General features: G+C 26.2%; 5 protein-coding genes across 6 annotated transcripts; 4 read left to right on the top strand and 1 right to left on the bottom strand.

Annotated features, from left to right (window-relative positions):
- Window positions 1-3,034: 3,034 nt before the first annotated feature.
- On the top strand, window positions 3,035-11,890 carry LOC103570983 (organic cation transporter protein). The gene is made up of 9 exons (XM_008548917.3): window positions 3,035-3,442; window positions 5,569-5,660; window positions 9,397-9,722; window positions 9,810-9,913; window positions 9,975-10,440; window positions 10,520-10,832; window positions 10,917-11,098; window positions 11,173-11,309; window positions 11,573-11,890. Exons 2-9 carry the CDS (start codon window positions 5,633-5,635, stop codon window positions 11,625-11,627), a joined length of 1,611 nt encoding a protein of 536 aa, XP_008547139.1. The 5' UTR covers window positions 3,035-3,442; window positions 5,569-5,632; the 3' UTR covers window positions 11,628-11,890.
- Window positions 11,891-13,177: 1,287 nt separating this feature from the next.
- LOC103570982 (protein yellow) lies at window positions 13,178-16,216 on the top strand. Its single transcript, XM_008548916.2, has 6 exons — window positions 13,178-13,215; window positions 14,350-14,608; window positions 14,743-14,948; window positions 15,170-15,377; window positions 15,487-15,825; window positions 15,912-16,216. The coding sequence occupies exons 2-6, from the start codon at window positions 14,353-14,355 to the stop codon at window positions 16,109-16,111; spliced, it is 1,209 nt and encodes a 402-aa protein (XP_008547138.2). The 5' UTR covers window positions 13,178-13,215; window positions 14,350-14,352; the 3' UTR covers window positions 16,112-16,216.
- Window positions 16,217-16,610: 394 nt separating this feature from the next.
- Window positions 16,611-18,056, top strand: LOC103570981 (protein max). The gene is made up of 4 exons (XM_008548915.1): window positions 16,611-16,987; window positions 17,207-17,269; window positions 17,503-17,740; window positions 17,875-18,056. The coding sequence occupies exons 1-4, from the start codon at window positions 16,934-16,936 to the stop codon at window positions 18,036-18,038; spliced, it is 519 nt and encodes a 172-aa protein (XP_008547137.1). The 5' UTR covers window positions 16,611-16,933; the 3' UTR covers window positions 18,039-18,056.
- Window positions 18,057-18,512: 456 nt separating this feature from the next.
- Window positions 18,513-20,195, top strand: LOC103570979 (DNA-directed RNA polymerase II subunit RPB7). 2 transcript variants are annotated; one of them, XM_008548913.3, is made up of 8 exons: window positions 18,513-18,654; window positions 18,731-18,840; window positions 18,908-19,067; window positions 19,133-19,183; window positions 19,244-19,381; window positions 19,758-19,791; window positions 19,868-19,890; window positions 20,002-20,195. In XM_008548913.3, exons 1-7 carry the CDS (start codon window positions 18,643-18,645, stop codon window positions 19,882-19,884), a joined length of 522 nt encoding a protein of 173 aa, XP_008547135.1. In that variant the 5' UTR covers window positions 18,513-18,642; the 3' UTR covers window positions 19,885-19,890; window positions 20,002-20,195. The 2 variants fall into 2 exon arrangements, with proteins under 2 accessions (XP_008547135.1, XP_008547134.1); XM_008548912.3 differs by lacking the exon at window positions 20,002-20,195 and having other exon boundaries at window positions 18,514-18,654; window positions 19,868-19,973.
- On the bottom strand, window positions 20,194-22,181 carry LOC103570980 (uncharacterized protein C6orf136 homolog). The gene is made up of 5 exons (XM_008548914.2): window positions 21,902-22,181; window positions 21,025-21,276; window positions 20,865-20,953; window positions 20,561-20,782; window positions 20,194-20,415 (listed from the first exon to the last, which is right to left on the bottom strand). The coding sequence occupies exons 1-5, from the start codon at window positions 22,019-22,021 to the stop codon at window positions 20,277-20,279; spliced, it is 822 nt and encodes a 273-aa protein (XP_008547136.1). The 5' UTR covers window positions 22,022-22,181; the 3' UTR covers window positions 20,194-20,276.
- Window positions 22,182-22,242: the final 61 nt, after the last annotated feature.

Raw genomic sequence — 22,242 nt, 5'->3', positions numbered from 1 at the left:
TTATTATGACATCGGAGAAATTTTCCGTTAGTTATATATTTAAGATAATACTCTAAATATATATTACATAAATCACACAAGCTTATCTATAAATTATATTTTTAATCTTTTATTTATGTTACAATTTTTATTTTTAAGACTAAGATTAATAACAAGGAAAATTTTAATTTTTGACTGTCAGAGTTAAGGATAAAAAAATGATTAAATTATTTTTAAAAACTTTATTTACTATATCATTTATTATTTTATTTTTGAATTTTAATTCACATGATAAACTTTTTTTGAAGAGATATTAAATGTTTTTTAAAAAAAAATCTTTAGAATTAATCTTTATTTTTTATCCTTGATAAAAATGATTCATTATATTTATTATATTTACTGCAACTATACGATATATTTTCGCAAAATATATAAAAAAAATAAAATAATTAATCAACACAAATTCGTAAGTCGCTTAATCACAGGAATTACTTTCGTTAAACAGAATATCCTTCTTAAGAGTTAAATGTATTTAACTTTTACACATTATTAACTATTTGTCACAATGAATGAATGACACAGTACCAAATTACAAAATTATTTTGTCACTTATTTAATATTAAAACAACTAAAAAATTTATTCCACGGAATTTAATACTTTAATTAAAATTTCCTTCATTTCCTGATATTTTAACACGCCATCGTTGACATTTAACGTCATTTTATCATAACAATAACTAATTTCTCTTATAAAACACTTAAAATTATTAAAATAAATAATAGTACACTTGTTTTTCCCCGGCTTTTCCGGTTTCGATAATATTTATCATAAATTTCTAAACTTTCCTGATTCGCCACGTCATTAAAATGACGCAAATTTATTTTGATTGATTTTTAATAATTCAATGCTACAGTAATTTTGATTTATTTATTTTTGTTTAGTATTTAAATATATTTACATACTAATTTTATCATCCTCATCTTTTCGAGTACGATCAACAAATTTATTGCAATTAAGCCACTTAAAGTTAAGTATACAGATCAAATTAATTGTCATGATTGAATGATCATATTTTATTAACGATAAACAAATATATCATTTAATTACATTTAACTGTCTTATAAAATTAAAAAAAAAAAAAAAAAAAAAAAAAAAAAACAACAACAATTTTAGCATTGGCAGTTAAATAATCAAAAAATTTAAAGAACGTGATTATAAAAATTTGAATTTTTTGTTTTGGTAAAAATAATTTTTAAAAATTAGTACACGGAAAAGAAGAAAGAATGAAGATTTTGAAATAAGAATATGTCATATAAATATATAATGACTTTTATTTATTTATTTAGCGTGTGCAGTGTTAAATTTTTATTGATTCCTTATCATGTTTACTTTGAAATTTTTTAAATATTTCTAAGACGTCAAAATAGCAATAAAAATATTATTATAAATAATAAATCTTTAATTGTTGACAAATGATTGTAGATTTAAAATGCGTATGTTAATTATTCTTATGAATATTGACAGTCATTTAATAAAATAGTATTATTTATTATGATAATTAATATAATTGCTTGAATAAATTAAAATTTTTTTTCAATATATTTCTATTCTATAAATAAATTAGTGTTTTCTTTTGATCAGTAGTTTCTGCACTTGAAAATTTTTGAATGTCAAAAATGATAATTTTGATAATTAACTGTCTCAAAGTATTTTTAATTTTATCAATAGATAAGGAAAAATTGTTTAAAATAATTTTGTTAATTAGTATTCAGAAAAAAAAATTTCGTCGCTCAAAAATTTTTAGTTACCCCAAGAAATTCTTTTGACGTAAGAAATTTTTTTTTTCTGTGTAATATTAAAAATATATGTTATATATATAATAAATCGAGAATTCATATAATTCTTTCATATATTTGAAAATTAATTTTTACACGTCTACCTTGAAATAATTTCCAATTAATATTTCTCAGTTAAATCATGATATATTTATCAAGTTTTACAATCCAGAAAGTCCTTCGACGCCTTTCCATATTCTACATTCTTAGTAAACTTTGATGCTCATAAAACTCAATGAAAAATAATATATATTAATTAATGTAATTTTGATTCAAAAACTAATTAATTGCCCTTGCATTAAAAGATTAAAAATTCAAAACCCAGATAATTAACAAGATTTGATTTTTCCGAAGTTGATTTATGCAAGTGAATCATTTAATTAAACCGCAGTTGTAAATCAATGACCAACACGCAAAAAAAATGACCATTTACATAAATTTATATATTTATTTATACTCAGTGTAAATTATTAAGTATCCCTATAAAAGACATTTGAATAGGCGTAATAATTATAATATTACTGAGATTTTGATTTGTAAATATTAGTAATTATATATCAATTATGACCTTCATCATAATGTATCACTTTGTTTACAAATATAAAATTTTTGATTTAAAAAAAAAAAAAAAATTTTGGTCTTTATCTACACGTGCTTCTATTGACCCCAAGATTAATTTTATTTTTTCTTATTACTTCGATATATATATTAATATATGTACATATGATTACTACCATAACTTGTCACGGAAATTTTTTAAAAATTTAATTTTGTCAAATTTAATTAAATTTTTTTTTGTTTACAAAAAAATACTGAAATTTGTCATCAATTTTATCTAATAAAAAAAAACGGATTAATTATTTATAATTTATAATTGAGATAATTATATTTTAATGCCATCGAAAAAAATTATATATATATATATATGAATTTATTAATATTAACTAATTGACGTTAACAATTTTTTTCTTCATTCCAAGATTTAATGTCTGATCTAATTATGATCAGCAGTAAAATATTTGATTACAGAGATCGATAATTAATTATTGTAATATTAATTTTGAAGTGTTGATTTTTGATGTTAATCGTTGAGTTAATAAACACTACTACTATTGCGTAACAAATTTTTATTTTCACATAAATAGTGTAATATCGCTACACCACTTTATTTACTTACACTTACGCTATTACATCTACAGGGACTCCTTCTTCTCTTTTAATTCTGAGCGCGCGATCGTGAAACGCATTACAAGAGTAAGTTTTATGCCCGACAAACTTGTTCTCGATCAGTTGCTCGTGTCATACTGACAGTATCAACAATTACTATTGTTTAAATAATAAGTTTTTTTTTTAATTTAGTATTTTTGATACTTAATTTTTTTTTTTTTTACCAATAAACCCCAAAATTTTTTTTTATAAATCAAATAGACTGATGATAAGTGTGTGATTACACGTGACATTTTTTTATTTCAAAAAATTTAAATGTCAAATAATAAAAAGAAGTATTTTTGATTAAATGATAAAAAGATAAAGAAAAGTGTGGAATCGTGACTACTTACAAGTGTCAAAAAATTAAAGGGCGTGATTTTTAAATTTGAATTTTGTGTTTAGGTAAAAAATTAATAAGGTAAACATAATTTATTCTTTAATTAATCCTCATAATTTTTAATAGCAATTAAACAAAATTTATCTGTAATTATTATAATTTAATTTCAGGTATAATTTAAAATTCAAAAATCGCGGGAAAATTTTAATTAATCACAATTAAAATTGATTAATGAAAAAATTGAAAATTAGTTTCAAATGAAATCTAAAAATATATATATTATGTACATAAAATTAATGTGTATGCATTGTCATAAAATATAAGTGAGCGTTGCCAAAAAACAATAAAATAAATTCTAAATGCTGCTAAAATAAACGTAAGCGCCAAGTTGAACTTGAAAATTTCGAAGTACAAAGTATGAATTTTTCGTTTACCGAATTCATTGACTCAGACGTAATTTTGCTCAAAAAATTAGATAATACTCATACTTTCCTTATACGTACTATCAATATTGACATCTAATGTGAATTACCAATGATTCAAATATAAAAAATTTTACCGCGAAACGGTACAACAAGTTTAGTCACTTTGTTGCCGCTCAAAACATTTAACAATTATTGTAATTATTCGTCATAAAAGGCTAAACATTAATGCTAATTAATCTATTCATTTTAATGTATAAAATATTAATTTTTACTCATATTTTTTTTTTTATTAAGTAGTAAGCAAATAAAAATAAATTAAGTATTTTATTCGCATGAATATTTATAAATATATATATAAATAATTAAATTATTGGTAATAATAATTAAAAAAAAATTTTATCAATATTTTTATAAATAAATATTTGAATTTTCTAGTGTTTTCATTGTCTCGCGTTTAGGACACTTGTATGCTACACGTGTTTTGTGCTGCCTACGCATTCATAAGCATTATCTCTATGTCATGGACAAAACCTTGATATTAATAACGTAACGTAACTCGGTCATTGTATCATAAAAATTTTAAATTTGTACATTTTTTAAAATTCAATTTTAAAAAAGAATAGTTGTTTTACATTAAGTATATTTCCGCGTTATTAAAATTTTAACGACGAGTCGCTTCTTGTCTTTTTATGATTTTCGCGGATAATTAATTTTAATTATTTTTTTATTGGTAATTTAAATAATCTATTAATATTGATTACACAAAAAAAAAAAATTACTTGAGGTGACAAAAATTTTTCTTGCGCGAAGAAATATTTTTTTTTTCTTGGCGCGAGTTTCAATTAAAGAGTACGGTGATAAATATTTATGATTACACGTTACTAGATTATTGTAGATATGAGCAGATAATGTTTTTAATTAGAAATTAAATGTCAAGAAATGATAAAAAAACTTTTTTATAAATATGATAAATTTAAAAAATTATTTTTTTTTATGAACCTGCAGAATTTGGAAGCGAAAATTTTTACTTGATAAGAAACTGCAGTAAAAATCATTGATAGCAATTTAAAGTAAATAATTAATAAATTATATAAAAGGACATATTTAGTATATTTAATAATGGCTTTAAATCTTGTAATTCCAAGCTGCGTTTCAGTGGCGCTTCGCATATTATAAATTTTAAAAAATAATTATCATTGAAATTCTTTCACAATATGTTTTCGTATTCTATCAATATCCACTTTTTATTTATAATTCAAAGATATATTACTGTGATTTAATATATAAATTTAAAAACACATAATCAATAAATCCTTGAATTAAATAAAAATGTCGACTCGTCCTTTCAGTGTAATTTATATCCAATATTATAGAAATATTTCTGACATTTAATATTTTATTACTGATAGATAAATCAAACAAGAATATATTCTTGATATTTTATTCAAATATTTGTTGATAGTTGACACTTCTCAGAAGTGGTAACAAACAATTAGTTGAAGTATTATCTATTCACTGCTGCACTGATATATTTATGAGAGTAATTTAAAAAATAAAAAATTTATTGATAACATTTAATTATCAGATTTAAAAATCATTTGTCTAAAAGATCAAAAGTCTTAATTTTGCGTCACTATAAATCCTTAGTAAATAAATAATTATAATGTTTAATGATTGCTTGTTAATTTATTTTTATCAAACAACTTTATCAATCATTTAATAAATCATGCGATAATTTTTTTTAGCGAAAAATATTTTTAATACTTTGTATCAATTTTTCAGACGATTTAAGTGGATTAGCAACAGTACAGTTGAAGTGATAAACTGATCGGTATTAATTGATGCTATGAAGGATACTCCAACTAACGGATATGGTATGTTTTACTTTTTTATTTAGTTTACGTTTGTCATAAAAAAAATAAATTCATTTCTCAGAAAAAAAAATTCCTAGCTTTGAGTAAATGTTTATTTAAATTGAACAAATACACTTTTTTATTAGTAATAAATACATATATAAAGTATATAAATACATATATAAGGTAGCTTTTTTATTTTTCTATAATTTTGCTTCAAATTTTGGAGGGAAAATTTTATTTTTCAAATTTATTATTTAAAAAATGATAATTTTTGATGTTCAATTTGAATTTTATGACAAAAATAAATTTGAGCGGCAAAAATGGAGTAAGAGGCTGATAAATCAAATATAAGATGATTTTTAAAATTATTATTATTAATATTCAGTGAAAAATATGAAATATATATATGTTACAATGAGAAAAAACAAAATATCTTTCACATTCTCCATACCAAGGTTTCATCTTCATTATTATTAACAAAGCGAAGGCCTAGTTCCTATTTTATGCCCTCGTACAAAAAACAGTATCATGACACAATCAGATCCTTCGATTTAAAAATTTAGAAGTCAAGGTTTCTTTATATATAAATCTCACATTTACAATTAATCCATTATTCATAATTTCGTATACTCTTTTACTTAACCATCACATAAAACTACGACTTAGTTGTCTTCAAATTGAAAATAAGTTTGTTGAATAATAATAATATTTTTGAGTAATAGCATGGAATTTGAACGCTAGTTCTTTCACTTATCTATTGCAATATATAGTTGCCCTTGGTGTAATTAGAGGGTATTAGAGGTGAGCAATACCGGAGAACGAGATTTAATTCAACTATAAAAGACTATTTGTGATAGTTAGTATCTTAAGTCTGATGAACACAATCATCAGTTACTTGATAATACTAGACACTTGAAATACTGATCCAGTTATTTCGAATAACCCATCAAATGTTATGTTTTAAATAATATTTTAAAATTATTTTTATTAATTAGTATTCACATTGAACTCGAAATAAATGATAAGTATTTTTTAAATTACACTATACGTGATTCCTAGAATCTAATCAATTTAAACTACAACTTTGACCTTTAAATGATGATAAAATAATCACAATTAAGTTTTGTCTTAACATTTTTCATTACTTTATTTAATTATATATATACACATACATTTGAAAAATTCAAACTTATCATTATTTATTCAATGATGCAATTGTATTTCAAATTATATACTATTGACCTATTTTGTGTTTAAAAAATTCATATAAAAATATATATGTATATCTATTAATTATATACAAAAAAATATAACCTCTTTACGCAAAAATTTTACTCTCCCTTAATATCAAAATATTGTTAATTAAATTTCGAAATCCAAATGTAGCAGATACGAGACAAAGTTTAAATTATAAATAAACAAACTAAACAATAAAAAAGATAAAAATTAAAAAAATGCGCATACTAATTTTCAAATTATAAAAACGCGCATTTTTTAAATTTTTCGATTAACATTTTATTTAATAATTTATTTAAAAACTAATAGTTACCAAATGTCTACTACATTTACAATCATACATTTTTTTTTGAATGATTTAAATTTTATTAATGACTAGTATGATCAATTGCAGTGTAATTGCTTTCAGTTAAGAACAAGTACATGAATGAAAGTGCAATAGACTTGCATTAGTAACGGTCATTAATTCTTTAAACTTTTTACTACAACCAAGTGTGTTATTGCTGTCAATTTATTAGCAATCTATTATTTCTTTTTGCTGTCAACATGACTGCCACTGTAGTAAACCAGCAATACATAATTTAACACTACGAATATATATATGTATGTATATTTATGAATGTGTATAAAAATACAAGTACATTACGTATGAATTTGTGAGCCAATCGGATAAATTATAAACCGCACACCCACTGTTTTTTCCAATGGTATTTAAGAGCGCTTGTGACGTAAAATCTGAACTCAAGTAATTTGATAATAAAATAAATCGGTTAAATAAGAGTAATCTACTTAAATTTAAAGTTAAAAAGAGTTTATCAATAAGAGTTATTAAAAGTTATTTAATTTTATCATTGCGAATTAATTATATTTATTTGGTTAATTAATCCTTTGATCTAGGAAATAAATAAAATAAAAAATCCTTGAACTGTCTGGTCATTTGATATGAAACAATCCATGAGGTTAAAGTCTTTCCGGCAAATTACTCATGTCAATAACTTTATTATTTTTTTATTTTTTTTAAACTACTTATAAATTTTCCATTTAATTAATTATTTAAAATTTAATTGTCTGGATTTTTAATTAATTATTTAATTATTATCAATAATTGTTATTTATTTTTTTAAAATTACATAATTTTGTATTAAACATTATTGACAAAAAGAAAATTAATTAAATTTATTATTTAATTAATTTAAATTATTTTTTGTCAACGCAAGTAGCGACTGGACGACACCCACCAGTAACACATCGATACTCAATAACACAAGTTTGCTTTTTGTCAATACATTTAAAATCAGCGCATGGATTTGGTCCGTCAGTCCCTGCAATAATAATTAAATATATTTCAAATAAAATATAATGAAGAATAAGTAAATAATTTAAAATATAGACTTACATTTAACGCATGTGTTTGCATAACACCATTTTGAACAGCAATCGATTGACTTATCGCACTATTTTGAATTAAAAATTACCATGAAAAATTTTGTTTTACTTCGAATAAAGCCAGAGAGTATCCGATAACTCATATGTTTGTATTTGATGTTATTTATTAAATTTTATTAAATATAGACGTACAAATATATGAACTATCGGGTACAAGTTTCCTGATCGAGTACTTGGTCTTTTATAAAAAATTCCGGAGTAAACGCGGATTATTTTTTAATATTCAATCTCTTCAAAGTGAAGTTCACTCCAAGGAGTTTATTTTAATATCAAAATTCCTTACTGAAGTGAACGTGAATTTAAATATAATTTACATCACTTCGCTGAAAAAAATGCTCAGAATAATTTTTTTTAAAACTCCAAAACTCTGAGTGACGAAGTGAAACAAAATTCAGGTAACCGAGCTAATGAACTTTGAAAATTGAACTTGACAATTTGAACTTCGGTAAATTTGAATTTTGGCGATTTGAACTTACCTTTTTTCTCAGGTTTTGTAAATTTGAACATTTGAAAATTTTAATATTTTTCAAATTCACCGAAGTTCAAATTTTCGAAGTTCTTTAGGTATGAAATCAAAATTCATTTTCATTCCAAAATAACTCCCAATTTTTTACAGTATTGGAATCTAATTATTTATAAATAATTCAACTAAATTTACTTACAGTCTTATCCTCTTTTTTACACTTAGCTTCTGACAATGCGCTAATTGTCACAATTAAAAAAAATAAAATAAAAAAATTTTTCATTTTTAAATATTTAAATGCTTCAGCTACAGATTTTTTATGTAAGATAATTTATTTTGTACTGAACTGTTTTCAAAATTTGCCTTTTTTATACCAAAATTGACGTAAATAAAATTTTTGTATCTATATATACATTAAAAAAAAAATAATTAAATAATCCATTTGTTAAAATAATGCGCAGCATAACATGTTTATTAAAACAATACATCCGATGTATCATCATCAAAATGATGAAAAACACGAAGCGATGACGTTTGCGAAAACTTTTCCTTAAAAAACTTTTTTTTCTTATCAGAGAAAATATTAAAACAATAAAATTTATTTAATAGCTGAAGTAAACGGCAAAAATGGAGTTACCGACAAAGACAAGAAATGTGAAGATTATGAAGAAGTGGACGCGATCCAGGAAGCGATGGGCGCGATGGGAAGATGGCAAGTCCTCGTGTGTATCGCCATTTCCTTAGTCAAATTTCCCGTAGCGTGGCATCAATTAGCTATGGTATTTATGGCACCACATGCTCAACAATATAATTGTACAACTCCTGCATATTCATCAGCCAAAGATCAATGCATTGTTAACGTAAACGGCAGCCATGTTGAGTGTCAGTCTTGGGAGTTTGACAGAAGTACCTTTCCAGAAACGATAATATCTCAGGTAAATTCATTATATTCCAACTGCAAATTAATTTATCATTTTATTTTTTTTAAAATAAATTTACAAGTAATTTTTTTATACTTACAGTGGAGTCTAGTTTGCAATCGTTCCCATTATGCGAATATACAGCAGTCATTACTCATGTTCGGTATATTATTAGGAAATATTACATTTGGTAGTTTAGCAGACAGGTAATTAATTATTTTAACTACAGTGACAAATAATTTTTATTTATGAGTAAATTATTTACAGATTTGGCCGAAAAATTCCATTGATGATTTCTGTGATACTTCAATTAGCATCAGGGATCGGTTGCGCAGTGGTGCCGTGGTTTCCAGCTCTTCTGTTTTTCAAATTACTGGCGGCGATGGCCACTGGAGGAACAATGGTCACAAGTTACGTGATATGTATGGAAATAGTCGGCACTAAATGGCGAGCAGCTATCACAGTCCTCTATCAAATACCATTTAGTTTGGGACACATGTCATTAGCTGGGCTAGCATATCTATTCCGTCATTGGCAGCATTTACAATTGGCCATATCACTGCCGTCAATAATACTCTTGAGTTACTGGTGGATTGTACCAGAATCTCCCCGATGGCTTTTGGCTGTCGGCAGACAAAAAGCCGCCTGCAAAATACTCAAGAAAGCCGCCAAAGTTAACAAAGTTCCTGATAAAGATATTCCAGAGTTAGTACGAAAGCACTATTTGCATCAAGTAAGAGATTTTCATTTTAATTATTGGCAGAATTTTTTTTTAATTTATGATTTATGAATTTGTTGATAACTTGTTTTAGAATTCGAGAAAATCGGCGTCTGATCATTCGGCAACAATTGTTGATTTATTTAGAACTCCAAATATAAGGATAAAGTCATTAGCGATATTCTTTAATTGGATTGTATGTGGAATGGGTCTTTTCGGTATGACCCAGTACATTGGACAAGTTGGAGGCGATATATTTGTTAATTTCGCCGTGTCGGGCGCAACTCAAATACCGGGTAATTTTGTCGCCTGGTGGGTCATGAATAAATTGGGCAGAAAAATTACATTAATTACTAGTCACGTTACTGCTGGTGTTGCTACCTTACTTTTAATTGCTGTACCTGAGAGTTAGTATTTAATTTTAATTAATTAATTAACTTTTTTTATTGATCAAATAGAAATATACGAAAATTTTAATTTTATTTGCTTAGATTTAGCATGGGCACGACTTATATTGGCTTGTTTTGGAATTGTCGGAATGTCTGTGTCATTTACGACAGTTTATTTATTTTCCGGTGAATTATTTCCGACTGTTGTTAGAAATATTGGAGTAGGAACGAGCAGCATGTGCGCGAGAATAGGATCTATGGTTGCGCCATTTGTTGTTTCTTTGGTAAATTATATTTTTTATTTAATTAACTCGATTAATTAATTATTTATTTATTGTTTATTAATTCATTTTTGTAGAGTACGGTACAATTCTTTTTACCTCCGTTAATTTTCGGTACATTCCCGCTGGTTGGTGCGGGCTTGGCATTATTTTTACCAGAAACCAACGGATGTAAATTACCGGAAACTCTTCAAGATGGTGAAGATTTTGGAAAGTATGTAAAACATTTTTATTGTACTGTGAAAAATTTGTGGAGTGAACGCAGATTAAATCCACAGTGGATGCCTGCTTATTTATTTAATGCCTCCGGAGTAAAATTTACTCCGGAGAGTTAATTTTAATATCAAAACTCCGAATCAGAGTAAATGTGAATTGAGAAAAAATTTGTAATCCCGAATTCACTCCCGTTTTTTTACAGTGCAATTATATAATGATATATAAAAGAATAATTAATTAATTTGATTTTTTTCGTTTCAGAAAAATAAAAAAATGTTTAAAAAGAAAAGACGCGGAAGCTGAAGTATCACTTTAATGTAAATATACTTACATTTATTTACAAGCAGTAAAAATATCAAAGTTAGACTATTGTTAAATTAAATCATTCCGTTATAGTTTTATTTATTATTATTATAAGATATTTATAACTTAATATTTTTAACAATCGAATTTTATTGATATTTAATGAAAATTACCAGTAATTAATTAAAGTAATTAAGTATAAAATAAAAACTATATAAATTGTATTTTTTTTATTGTAAAAAAATTTTTAATGCAACGTATTTTTTTAATTCTAGAAAAATGGACCAAAGAGTGTGTTTTTTTTTGTACAACGCATTCTTTATTGTGTAAATAAATTATTTTATATTTATATATTTTTTTATAATTATTTAATTAACTCAACTTTTTTATAATTTCTGACGGCTGTCAATTCTAGAACTTAACACTAATTTTAAATATGTACGTCTATAAATATTGCAGTATTGTTTTAAATTTATATCATTAAAATCAAAAAATATTATTTATTGCCATAATTTTTTCGGATGTCAGTAATTGCGTAATTGCAAGCCTGTAAAAAAAAGGATGAGTTTTTTTGCGATCTCGTAAATCGCAAAAAAAATTGATGACTCAATTAAAAGATTTAATAGGATCTTTTATAATTAAGTAATTAAAATATAATTAGATAATTAAATTGCTAAAGTCATTAATAATTATTTCGAAAAACTCACGAATACTCACCGAAAATTTACTGTTTTTATTTTTATTTTTAAAAATTCATCAATTTAAATCTCACGTGTCCATAATAAACAACAATATAATAATAAAAAAAACATGGACGATTTTCTAATTACTCTATATATTACTTCCTTACAAAGTTCACAAGCGTGAAAAAAATAAACATAAAAACATTCTAGTCTAATAAAAAATAGAATTCTAAAAAAATCTAATGATTCACATTACGATTATAAATAAATAAAAATAAAAAGGTTTCTTTTTTCAATGTCAACTTATACTAATTGATTCATTCATAGATAGTTAAACGTTTTAATGTAAAAAAATAATAGTAACAAAAAACAATTAATGCAGAAAAATCTAATTATAAGAAATATGTGAGAAGTATTGTCTATAATTTACAATAGAAGACCTTCATATAAATTTAAAAAAAAAAAAACTTTTTTAATTTGTGTAATAAATCCTATCACACAATTTCCGTTAATTTTTATTTATAAATCATTAAATTCTTTTTTTAATTAAGTATTTTATTTCTGTTTTTGATTACCGCCTGTACCTGATATTTGATTCATACTAAATCCAAAAAAAAAAATCAAATTAAGCAACAAGATTGACAGGTGACAGCTGCAGTCTGTTTGATACGCAGCGTATCCGTCGAAATTAAATTTAAAGATTCTTTTATTTTTTGTTGTTTGATTAGTTTGGAGTAGTGAGTGATTCTGGTGTAGTATTGTATATTATCCACGTCCGATTGTGGGATTCGACATCCTCTGTCCTCCGTCCTGTCCTCGGATCGCGATGACCGAGTATATAAAGAGACCTGGATGTGGTGATCAGCGTCATTCACGGTCCTACCGTTCTCCAGGCTGCTGACTACTTCTCAAAACACCGTAAGTATATATTTATAAATATATGAATACATATATGTGTTTATTCACATAATTATTATTGTAGTTTATTATGTTACGGCTCGAGACGTTCATTAAAAATTACCTTCACCTCTATACATTCTACAAATTACATACTATTGGTTGCATATAACCAGATAAGTGTATTATTAAATATTGATTATTCCTCACTATTCAATTTAAATCTTTAAATTCATATTTTATTAATCGCCTAACTGAGTACTGTAAATATTTAAATAAAAATTTATTTTCAAATGATAGAAAAAAATTTGAATTGTGACAAAAAGAATTTATTTCAATCAATTAAAAAAAAATGTAAATAAACAAATGTATTACGCATGCTTCCGTAATCGCAATGCAAATTTAAAAACAGAGAAAGCGTCCTCGGGAATCGAGAGTGTCACTATAAAGGTTGCCAAACTCCTCTCTCTTATCGAAAATAACAATCACAACAAAACAAAAACAATGATAATTAAATTAACTAATTAACAACACGTTTTTTAATTGTAATCATTTAAAGTACCAGAAAAAAAGATTTTTTGGCACAAGAAATATTTCGTACTATGAATTGAAAAAAAAATTTTCTTAGGATTAGAAAAAGTTTTTCCCGCCAAAAAATTCATTTTCAATTTATGATGCAAAATATTTCTTGGGGAATGTTAAAATTTTTTGTGCTATGAAATTCTTTTTTTTCTGTGTACTAACAAATATATATATATATATATATATATATATATATATATATATATATATATATATATATATATATATATATATATATATGTGTATATATGTTATTTTATTTTAAACAATAAATAGTATATGCGGATATTATAACACTCGTAATTCACTTAATGATTCATAAACAATTCTACGGTGAATGAAAAAATAAAACTCGTATGTGAATAAATTTAAAATTAAACGGTAGGCACAGAGGTGTGGCAGGACGATAAGCAGACAGTAACAATACAAATAATGAACAATGAGTATCATGAACTCATTCTATTACAATTGATCAAATGTATTAAAAAAATACGGAAAAAAATTCAATTCCGTAGGGTGTGTCATTAATTTATTTATTGTCATGAAAAATAAAATTTTTAAAAATTTTTTTAGAAAATGAGGTATTTTATTTTACTGCTGAGCTTGTCAGCAGTATCATGCGATCCATTTAAAACAGTATTCTCTTGGAAGCAAGTTGACTATAATTTTCCAAACGAATCAATGCGCAATGATTACAAAACATCTGGAGATTATATCCAAGAACACAATGTCCCGCTGGGATTAAATGTATGGGGTGACAAGCTTTTCATCACCGTACCGAGATGGAAGAAAGGAGTACCGGCAAATTTGAATTACGTCAGTTTGAAGAATGGTATATTGCAATAAATGGCAAATGGTTATCCGCAGCGATTAAAATTAATTCTATTAATCTTATCGCTGTATCTCTCCGACATTAATTTCACTATTTATTCAATTCAATTCAATTAAGTATTTTTTATTTAACAGATAATAAATCACCGTTGCTTAATCCTTATCCTGATTGGGAGTCTAATGACATCCATTCACCAGATGCGCTCGTAAATATTCTCAGGGTCAGAATTGATGCTTGTGATAGGCTGTGGGCTGTTGATAGTGGTATTGATGATATTCTCGGTGAATTTAAACCAGTACAGCCCAAGAAACTTATTGCCATTGATTTAAAAACCAATAAGGTAACGTATATACCTGGAGAAATTATTCTTATTTGAAATGCCATGGTATCGCAGTAAGACCGGGCCATGTTGGCCACCTGCAGAAAGTCCTGTTGGTCCGGTTTTACTATTACACCATAACATTAAAAACAAAAATAATTACTCCGTTTATTTCTCTGTAGATATAAAATACAAAATTACTTTTGCGAGAATGAACTAACTTATTAAATTTTTTGTTGTAGATTATTTTGAGATATACCTTCAAAGAAACTGACATTAAACCCGATACGTTTTTTGCCGACACCGCGATCGATGTTGACCCCAAAAATTGTGATGACGCATACGTTTATAACTCGGATTTGGGAGCTTATGGACTCGTTGTCTACAGTCTAGCAAAAAATGATTCGTGGAGAATAAATCACAACTACTTCCACTTTGATCCTCTGAATGGTACTAATCCCTAGTATACTTTTTTTTACGGCTAAAAATTATTGACAGGGTCATCCGTCAGGTAGAAGTGTCAGAAACTCCATTATAAGCTTATTAAAAATATTTTCAGGCGAATACAATGTGAGTGGAATAAATTTCCAATGGACCGACGGTCTGTTTGGACTGGCCTTGAGTCCTCCGATGGAAGATGGCTCCAAGACACTTTACTTCCATCCCATGTCAGGGATCCATGAGTTTTCGGTATCGACAAATATCATTAAGAATCAAACCGCGTTAGCTGACCCGAAATTCTGGACTCATTTCCATGTTGCTGGGAACAAAGGTCCTTACACCCAAGGAACCTCTTCAATGTATGACCTGGAAACAGGAATTATTTATTTCACTCAAATTAATAAAAATGCCGTCGCTTGCTGGGATACCAAAATGGAACTCAATCCAGATAATTTCCGTGAGATTTGATAAAATTTTTTTTTTTTTAAATTAATTACGAATAAATTTTAATTTAATTTCTATTATTCGTTAATTTTTTCTTAGGAATCGTTGCGCAAGATAATGAAAAATTGGTTTTCCCGAATGACATAATAATTGAACCAAAAACACGTAAATTCTACTGTCTCTCGGATAATTTACCCGTATTTCAATACAGCGCTTATGACGTGAATCAAACAAATTTCTACGTACATGTTGCGTCGCTAGAAGATTTGACAGCCGCCTGCAGAGCTGCGGCTGAATAGCGATAAAGTTTTTTTTTTCTACTTACAATAATAATAATTAAAAATTATATTAAACAAGTCCTTGAGAAAAGCATGCAATAATCATTGTAATTACTGATAATTACTCAGACATTTTGAATCTGATCTAATAAAAATAAGTATCGAAAAAATTATGACTAATTTATTTATAATCGTAACTGGATTTTTTCAATGTAAAAAAAATTTAAAAACTTAAAATATTTCTTCAATGACGTCAATTCGCAAAAATGTGTTGTGAGAGTTTAAATCCTAATCTTGATAAAACTTACGATTGAAACTTGATTTGTTTAATTTCAAATGATTTTAGTACTTTAGCTATGGCTCAAGTATATAAAATTTTTCAAAACAAGTAATTATATCCTGCCGTAAATTTACAATAATTATCCTTAACTCAACAATGACGCAGGTATAATTATATGTTAAATTTCAAAAATACATTGCACAAAGAAATTTAATGTCAACTGAGTACTCTCTTAAAGTACACATTGATTTTTACGTTAACTAAATTCAAAACCCTAGAGGTATAGTAAAACTTAATGTGACTACAATCTACAGTCATTTTCATCCCTTCTACTTTCTTCCTCCATTATCTTTCCAAAATAAAATTCTGGAGGGAGATCACTATAACGTACAAAATTTCTTACCCTCAAACGTCGAGTGTCACTCTAGTTATCACAACACTGTCTTATATCTTGAGCTTGTCGATCAAGTATACATCAATAGTATACATCAATTTGTAAATCCTGAAATAGCGAACAGAAGTTTTAAAATATAAATAAATAATTTGAAATAAACTTGGTAGCAATGTCTTCAAAAAATTTACATAGCGAAGAATATTTTGACAACAATGAAAGTGATGTAAGTTTAAAATCTAACTATTTTAATTATATGAATAATCTTATATTTAATTCATTTAATAAAATTTTTTGTAATTTATTAGATTTTAAAATTTCAAATCAATGGTGATTAGCTGTCTTAAAAAATTGAATACTTATTTCAAAATTAACTGATGAATTATTTTGAAAATGTATATTAATCTTTTGAAATTTTAATAAATAATTAATATTTTTATTTCAGGATTGCGAACAATATGACAATGATGATCAGGAAGACATTAAAAACACCCAATTAATGACAGCGGTAAGTTGGCTAATTAAGAAATGTAAAATTAATTTGTAAACGAACCAATGACATAATGAAATTTTTGAATTCTTCTGAAGATACTTCTGTCACACGATAAAAATGGAAATTTTATTTTATACTTTTTCAATAATTAAATTGAAGTATTGAATGTCTCAAACAGAGCAGTGGCCAAAAATGCTACGTCTCTGCATTAGTTTAAGAAATATTCGTAATAATTTGAATATTTACAGGAAGAGAAACGCGCCCACCACAATGCATTGGAAAGAAAACGTCGCGATGGGATAAAAGAAAATTTTCTTGAGCTCAAAGAGACAGTGAATGCCCTGATGCCAGGAAACAAAGCAACGAGTCGAACTCAAATTTTGAGAAAATCTGCTGCTTTTATCAGAATGATGGAAAATAAAAATGCTCGTCATGAACAGGATATTCTTATTCTAAAAAGACAAAATGAGTTATTACATCAACAAAGTAAGTGTACACACAATTCAATTTTGATTATAATCTTCAAATATTGATAGTCATTTTTTTAAATTATGTACCATCAAATAGACACAGGAAAGTCTATATTTGTTTATTAATATATTATTATAATTTTTTGACAGTACTTGCTATTGAAAATACTTTGACCCGTCGTGAAGCAGGTGTGGATGTCGGAGATAGCTCGATTCCGGACCATGAAATAAAAATTGAAAATTCTTCTGGTTCCGAGTCCTCAGAATCTTCAGGGTCTTCAGAGTCTTCAGAATCATCAGAATCTGAACAATAATATAAATATAAAGTATTGAAGAATGTAATTATTTTTTTACAATATAAATTTTTTAAATGTTTTATAACTACGATTTATTTAAGAATAATATAAATTTCCTTTTAAATAAATATTCACTACCATTTTTTTCCACCAATTAAGAAATTTAAATAAATTAATTCGTAAGCGACGCAGAGTGCATTCCAAAATGCGCTGCTGAGCTGCAACCTGCATTATTAATTATTCTTATTCCTTGCGCGGTAAATTTAAATATTAGAGAAATAAATTATTAGAAATTGAAAAAAAACAAAAATTCTACGTCAAAATGAAATGGCGGCAAATTATGATAGAAAAATATTTAAAAAATTTTAAAAAAAATTCATGGGGAAATATTATGCAGAAGGGTGTCCGACCTTACCTTCAATCAATAAAATATTTTGTACTGTCAAATAGTAAACTGACAATTTTCCCGCGTGATTTGGTGTTTCCGTATAATTGCACTAAAATTACCCAACTGTTTACCTTAACCTCAAAAATGATTCTTTAATGTTTGTTTACACCCAAAGTAGATGACTTGATTGATATTAAAATTTGCATTAAAAAAACTAATAAAAAATTTATCAAAATGTTCTATCACGTGAGTACTCTTATCAATACTTTTAAATTAAATTTAAAAATATAAAATTATCTAAAATGTCAATATTTCATTTCAGATATCTCTGGAACATGAAATTTTACTCCATCCCCGTTACTTTGGACCTCAACTCCTCGATACCGTTAAGCAAAAATTGTACACAGAAGTTGAAGGCACGTGTACTGGAAAGTAAGACCATTTAATTCCTAAGCCCTTTTATTAAAAACTTCATAAAACAATAATAAAACTTCATCAGATACGGATTTGTCGTGGCTGTCACGACTATCGATAGTATCGGAGCAGGTATCATTCAACCTGGCCAAGGTTTCGTCGTGTATCCAGTTAAATACAAAGCCATCGTCTTCAGGCCATTCAAAGGCGAAGTACTAGATGCTGTCGTAACTCAAGTTAACAAAGTAAATATCAATTTTTTATCATTCAATTTATTTTCTTTCATATTTAATCAATTGATTTGTTCCAGGTCGGAATGTTCGCTGAAATCGGACCTCTGTCGTGTTTTATTTCCCACCATGTAATTATTTTAATTATTTATTATCGTAATAATTTTTTATTTACTAAAATTTATTTTCAGTCCATACCAACTGATATGCAGTTTTGTCCTAACGTAAGTCCCCCATGTTATAAATCAAAAGAAGAAGACGTCGTCATTCAAGCTGATGATGAAATACGATTGAAGATTGTTGGTACTCGTGTTGATGCTACAGGAATTGTAATTATAATTTTTTCTTATTTTGGTAGGACCCAGTACCCCGTCAGGGAACTAGTATTCGATCACTTCGGGCATTTGTATTTTATGTTTAGTCAAATTTAGTAAATGCAGATACATAAGTAATCGGGTACTGGATTTCATGATTTTTCAACCCCGGACAAAATATCCCTGAGATAAAATATCTCTGATTACTTTTCTCAACACTGATATTTTTTTGTCAATTATCAGTAGAAAAAAAAAAGGAAATCAAAAAAATTAAACGAGGATATTTTGTCCGGAGATCAAAACGCGCGGTACCGGGTGTTGGGTCTCACCTTATCTTTAATTTACAATAATAATTTTTTTTTATATTAATGATATTTTATTTGAATTTTAGTTTGCTATAGGAACACTTATGGATGATTATTTAGGTAATTAATTAAATTATTAATATTTTATTCTATTAATAATCAATTATTAAAACACTAACTTACATATTTATTGCAGGACTAAATTGCCAATAGTATCAGGTATTTACAATAAGCAGAAAAACAATGGGTACAATTATACCGTATTTATTATACTGATTAAAATAATAAGCTATTAAACAATATTTTTTTTAATAATTCATTTTTCTATAGACATTTAATTCCAATAACTTCTGGAGCATTATCATACAATCAAATATTTTTATAAGATTCATGAAATACGATTCAATATATAAACTAAAAATAATAAATTAGCTCTAAACTATTTATTAAAAAAAAAAAATTTACTGATACCGATACTGAGCTTCAAAAGAGGTACGGAAATAAAACTCCAGATACAAGGCGAATGTATTGATTCAGTTTAATTTTTAATATTTTTTGTTGGACAAATAACAATAGAGCCTCTTTGAAAATCCTAGAAGCCCGAATCATGCTGCTAATTTAGCGGCAATATCTGGTTTTGCTTTTATTGGTTCTGTTTCTTCATCAGGCATCATCTTATCAGCTACATGTCTGTACACTAAACCATCTGCGTTTACATAAAATGTAGAAAATCCATCATACCACCTAAAATTAACATCAATTTATTACTCAGTACCCAAAGATTCCAAGGACTTTAATTTCTAATTAATTGATTTAAATTTAAAAATGACAATTGAAGTTCCAGTGGCAAAAAAGAAAATGAGCGGATATTTTTTAAAAATAAACTTACGTCTCCAATGACGATATACCGCCGACACTCTTCAACCACTTGAATTTCCAAAAATTAAAAAACGCTTTGAAAGCAGACAGGCCTCTTATCCTCCATCTAACTCTGACAGTACTGTCTTCAGGATGTACTGTAATTTTTAGTACTTCTAGTTTAACCATCGCGTACATCAAATGTCCTCCTACTCTCAATAATAATATTTGTTTCATGTAACTACTGAGTCCTCTGAAATGAAACAATCAAGTTTACTCATCAGTATTGATTAATTAAATAAATAATTAATCATTCAATCTATTACTAGACTTACTGTGTAGCGGTGCCTTTGAAATGATTAATAAACTCGATATCTCGGTGGTAAATTCTGTAGTCCATTATTGAGGTGAAAAATCTCGGCAGCTAATTAGTAAAAATAATTTAATTAGTTAGTCAATTATGTAAAATTTATGAAACAGAATAAAATAACTTACATCTGTTTGAAGTGTCTTGTAAACACGCATCAGTTGATCTGAAGGAGCTTGCCCCGGAATATGATCCTTGGTTTTGTCACTTGAAAATTCATCCTGAGGTAAATCTGCTGTTCTTTTTGGTAACTGTGACACGTTTGCATACAATTTGACTTCGTTATTAATTTTATTTATATTTTTTAAATAATCTGTAGTTTTGTATACTGATGCCAGTGTATAATTATCCTGTGGATTTTTTTTCGGTGTATAATGGACCTAAAAAAATATAAATTTAATTAAATACATGATATGAGTGTGAATGTAGCAAACATCAGATTAATTTAAAATTATAAATAAATAGAGTAAATAATTTAAAAAATAATATTTATTAGCAGACTTTGTAGTAGACATTAACTTTAGTGTTTTAATTACCCAGTTAATTGTCAGAAAATTTTTAATAAGGATTTCTTTTAATTTTTCCCTGTCAATATTTACTTTGTTTTTTGAAAAAAAATATATTTTTTTAATGACTGCTACTTTATGAGTATGAATGTTAAAAATATGAGAAAATTTATAAATTTTAAGTAAACAAATAAATTAATTAAAATAATAAAATTTAAAAAAGAGCGCGTACTAATTTTTTTAATTATCTAAGTGCGCATTTTTAAATTTTTATTTCAAAATTTTAAAAATTGATAATTGTCAAATAAATTTACACTCATGCTACTTCCAGTATGATTAGTTATGTAATTATAGGTTATTAAATAAACGTATAAATAATATTAGCGCATTAATTAATAAATAGTTGACAGCACAAACTCAGTGATTATAAAATTGTGTGTTAAAATAATAATTAGTTATCAATAATAAACAATTATATTTTAATTTAACAACAACATACCTCATGTAAAAGCGAAGATGTGCCGATTAGTTTTGTCAACCGGTGATCAAGCTGCGTCTGACTTATTGTTCCAACAAAAGACAGTAATTTACTTGGAACTGTTCTAATGCAAAGTGCCATTTTATATTTATATTTATTATTAAATTACTTATTTTATTAACAAAATTATTTTTACAGATAATTTAAAGTAATAATACAGTTTTTAGTAATAGAATAGAAGTTTGTAGCCACCATTTTTAAATTGTAGCACGAGCACGACACCTTATGCTCTCTCTCTTTATTGTCGTGCTGTAATATATACCCGTATATATTTTTATAAAGGTTATTTACAAGGGGTTGAA

Source organism: Microplitis demolitor, chromosome 7 (assembly GCF_026212275.2).
Source record: "Microplitis demolitor isolate Queensland-Clemson2020A chromosome 7, iyMicDemo2.1a, whole genome shotgun sequence".
In the NCBI taxonomy this organism is placed as follows: Eukaryota; Metazoa; Arthropoda; class Insecta; order Hymenoptera; family Braconidae; genus Microplitis; species Microplitis demolitor.
This window is presented reverse-complemented; position numbering and strand designations above follow the sequence as displayed.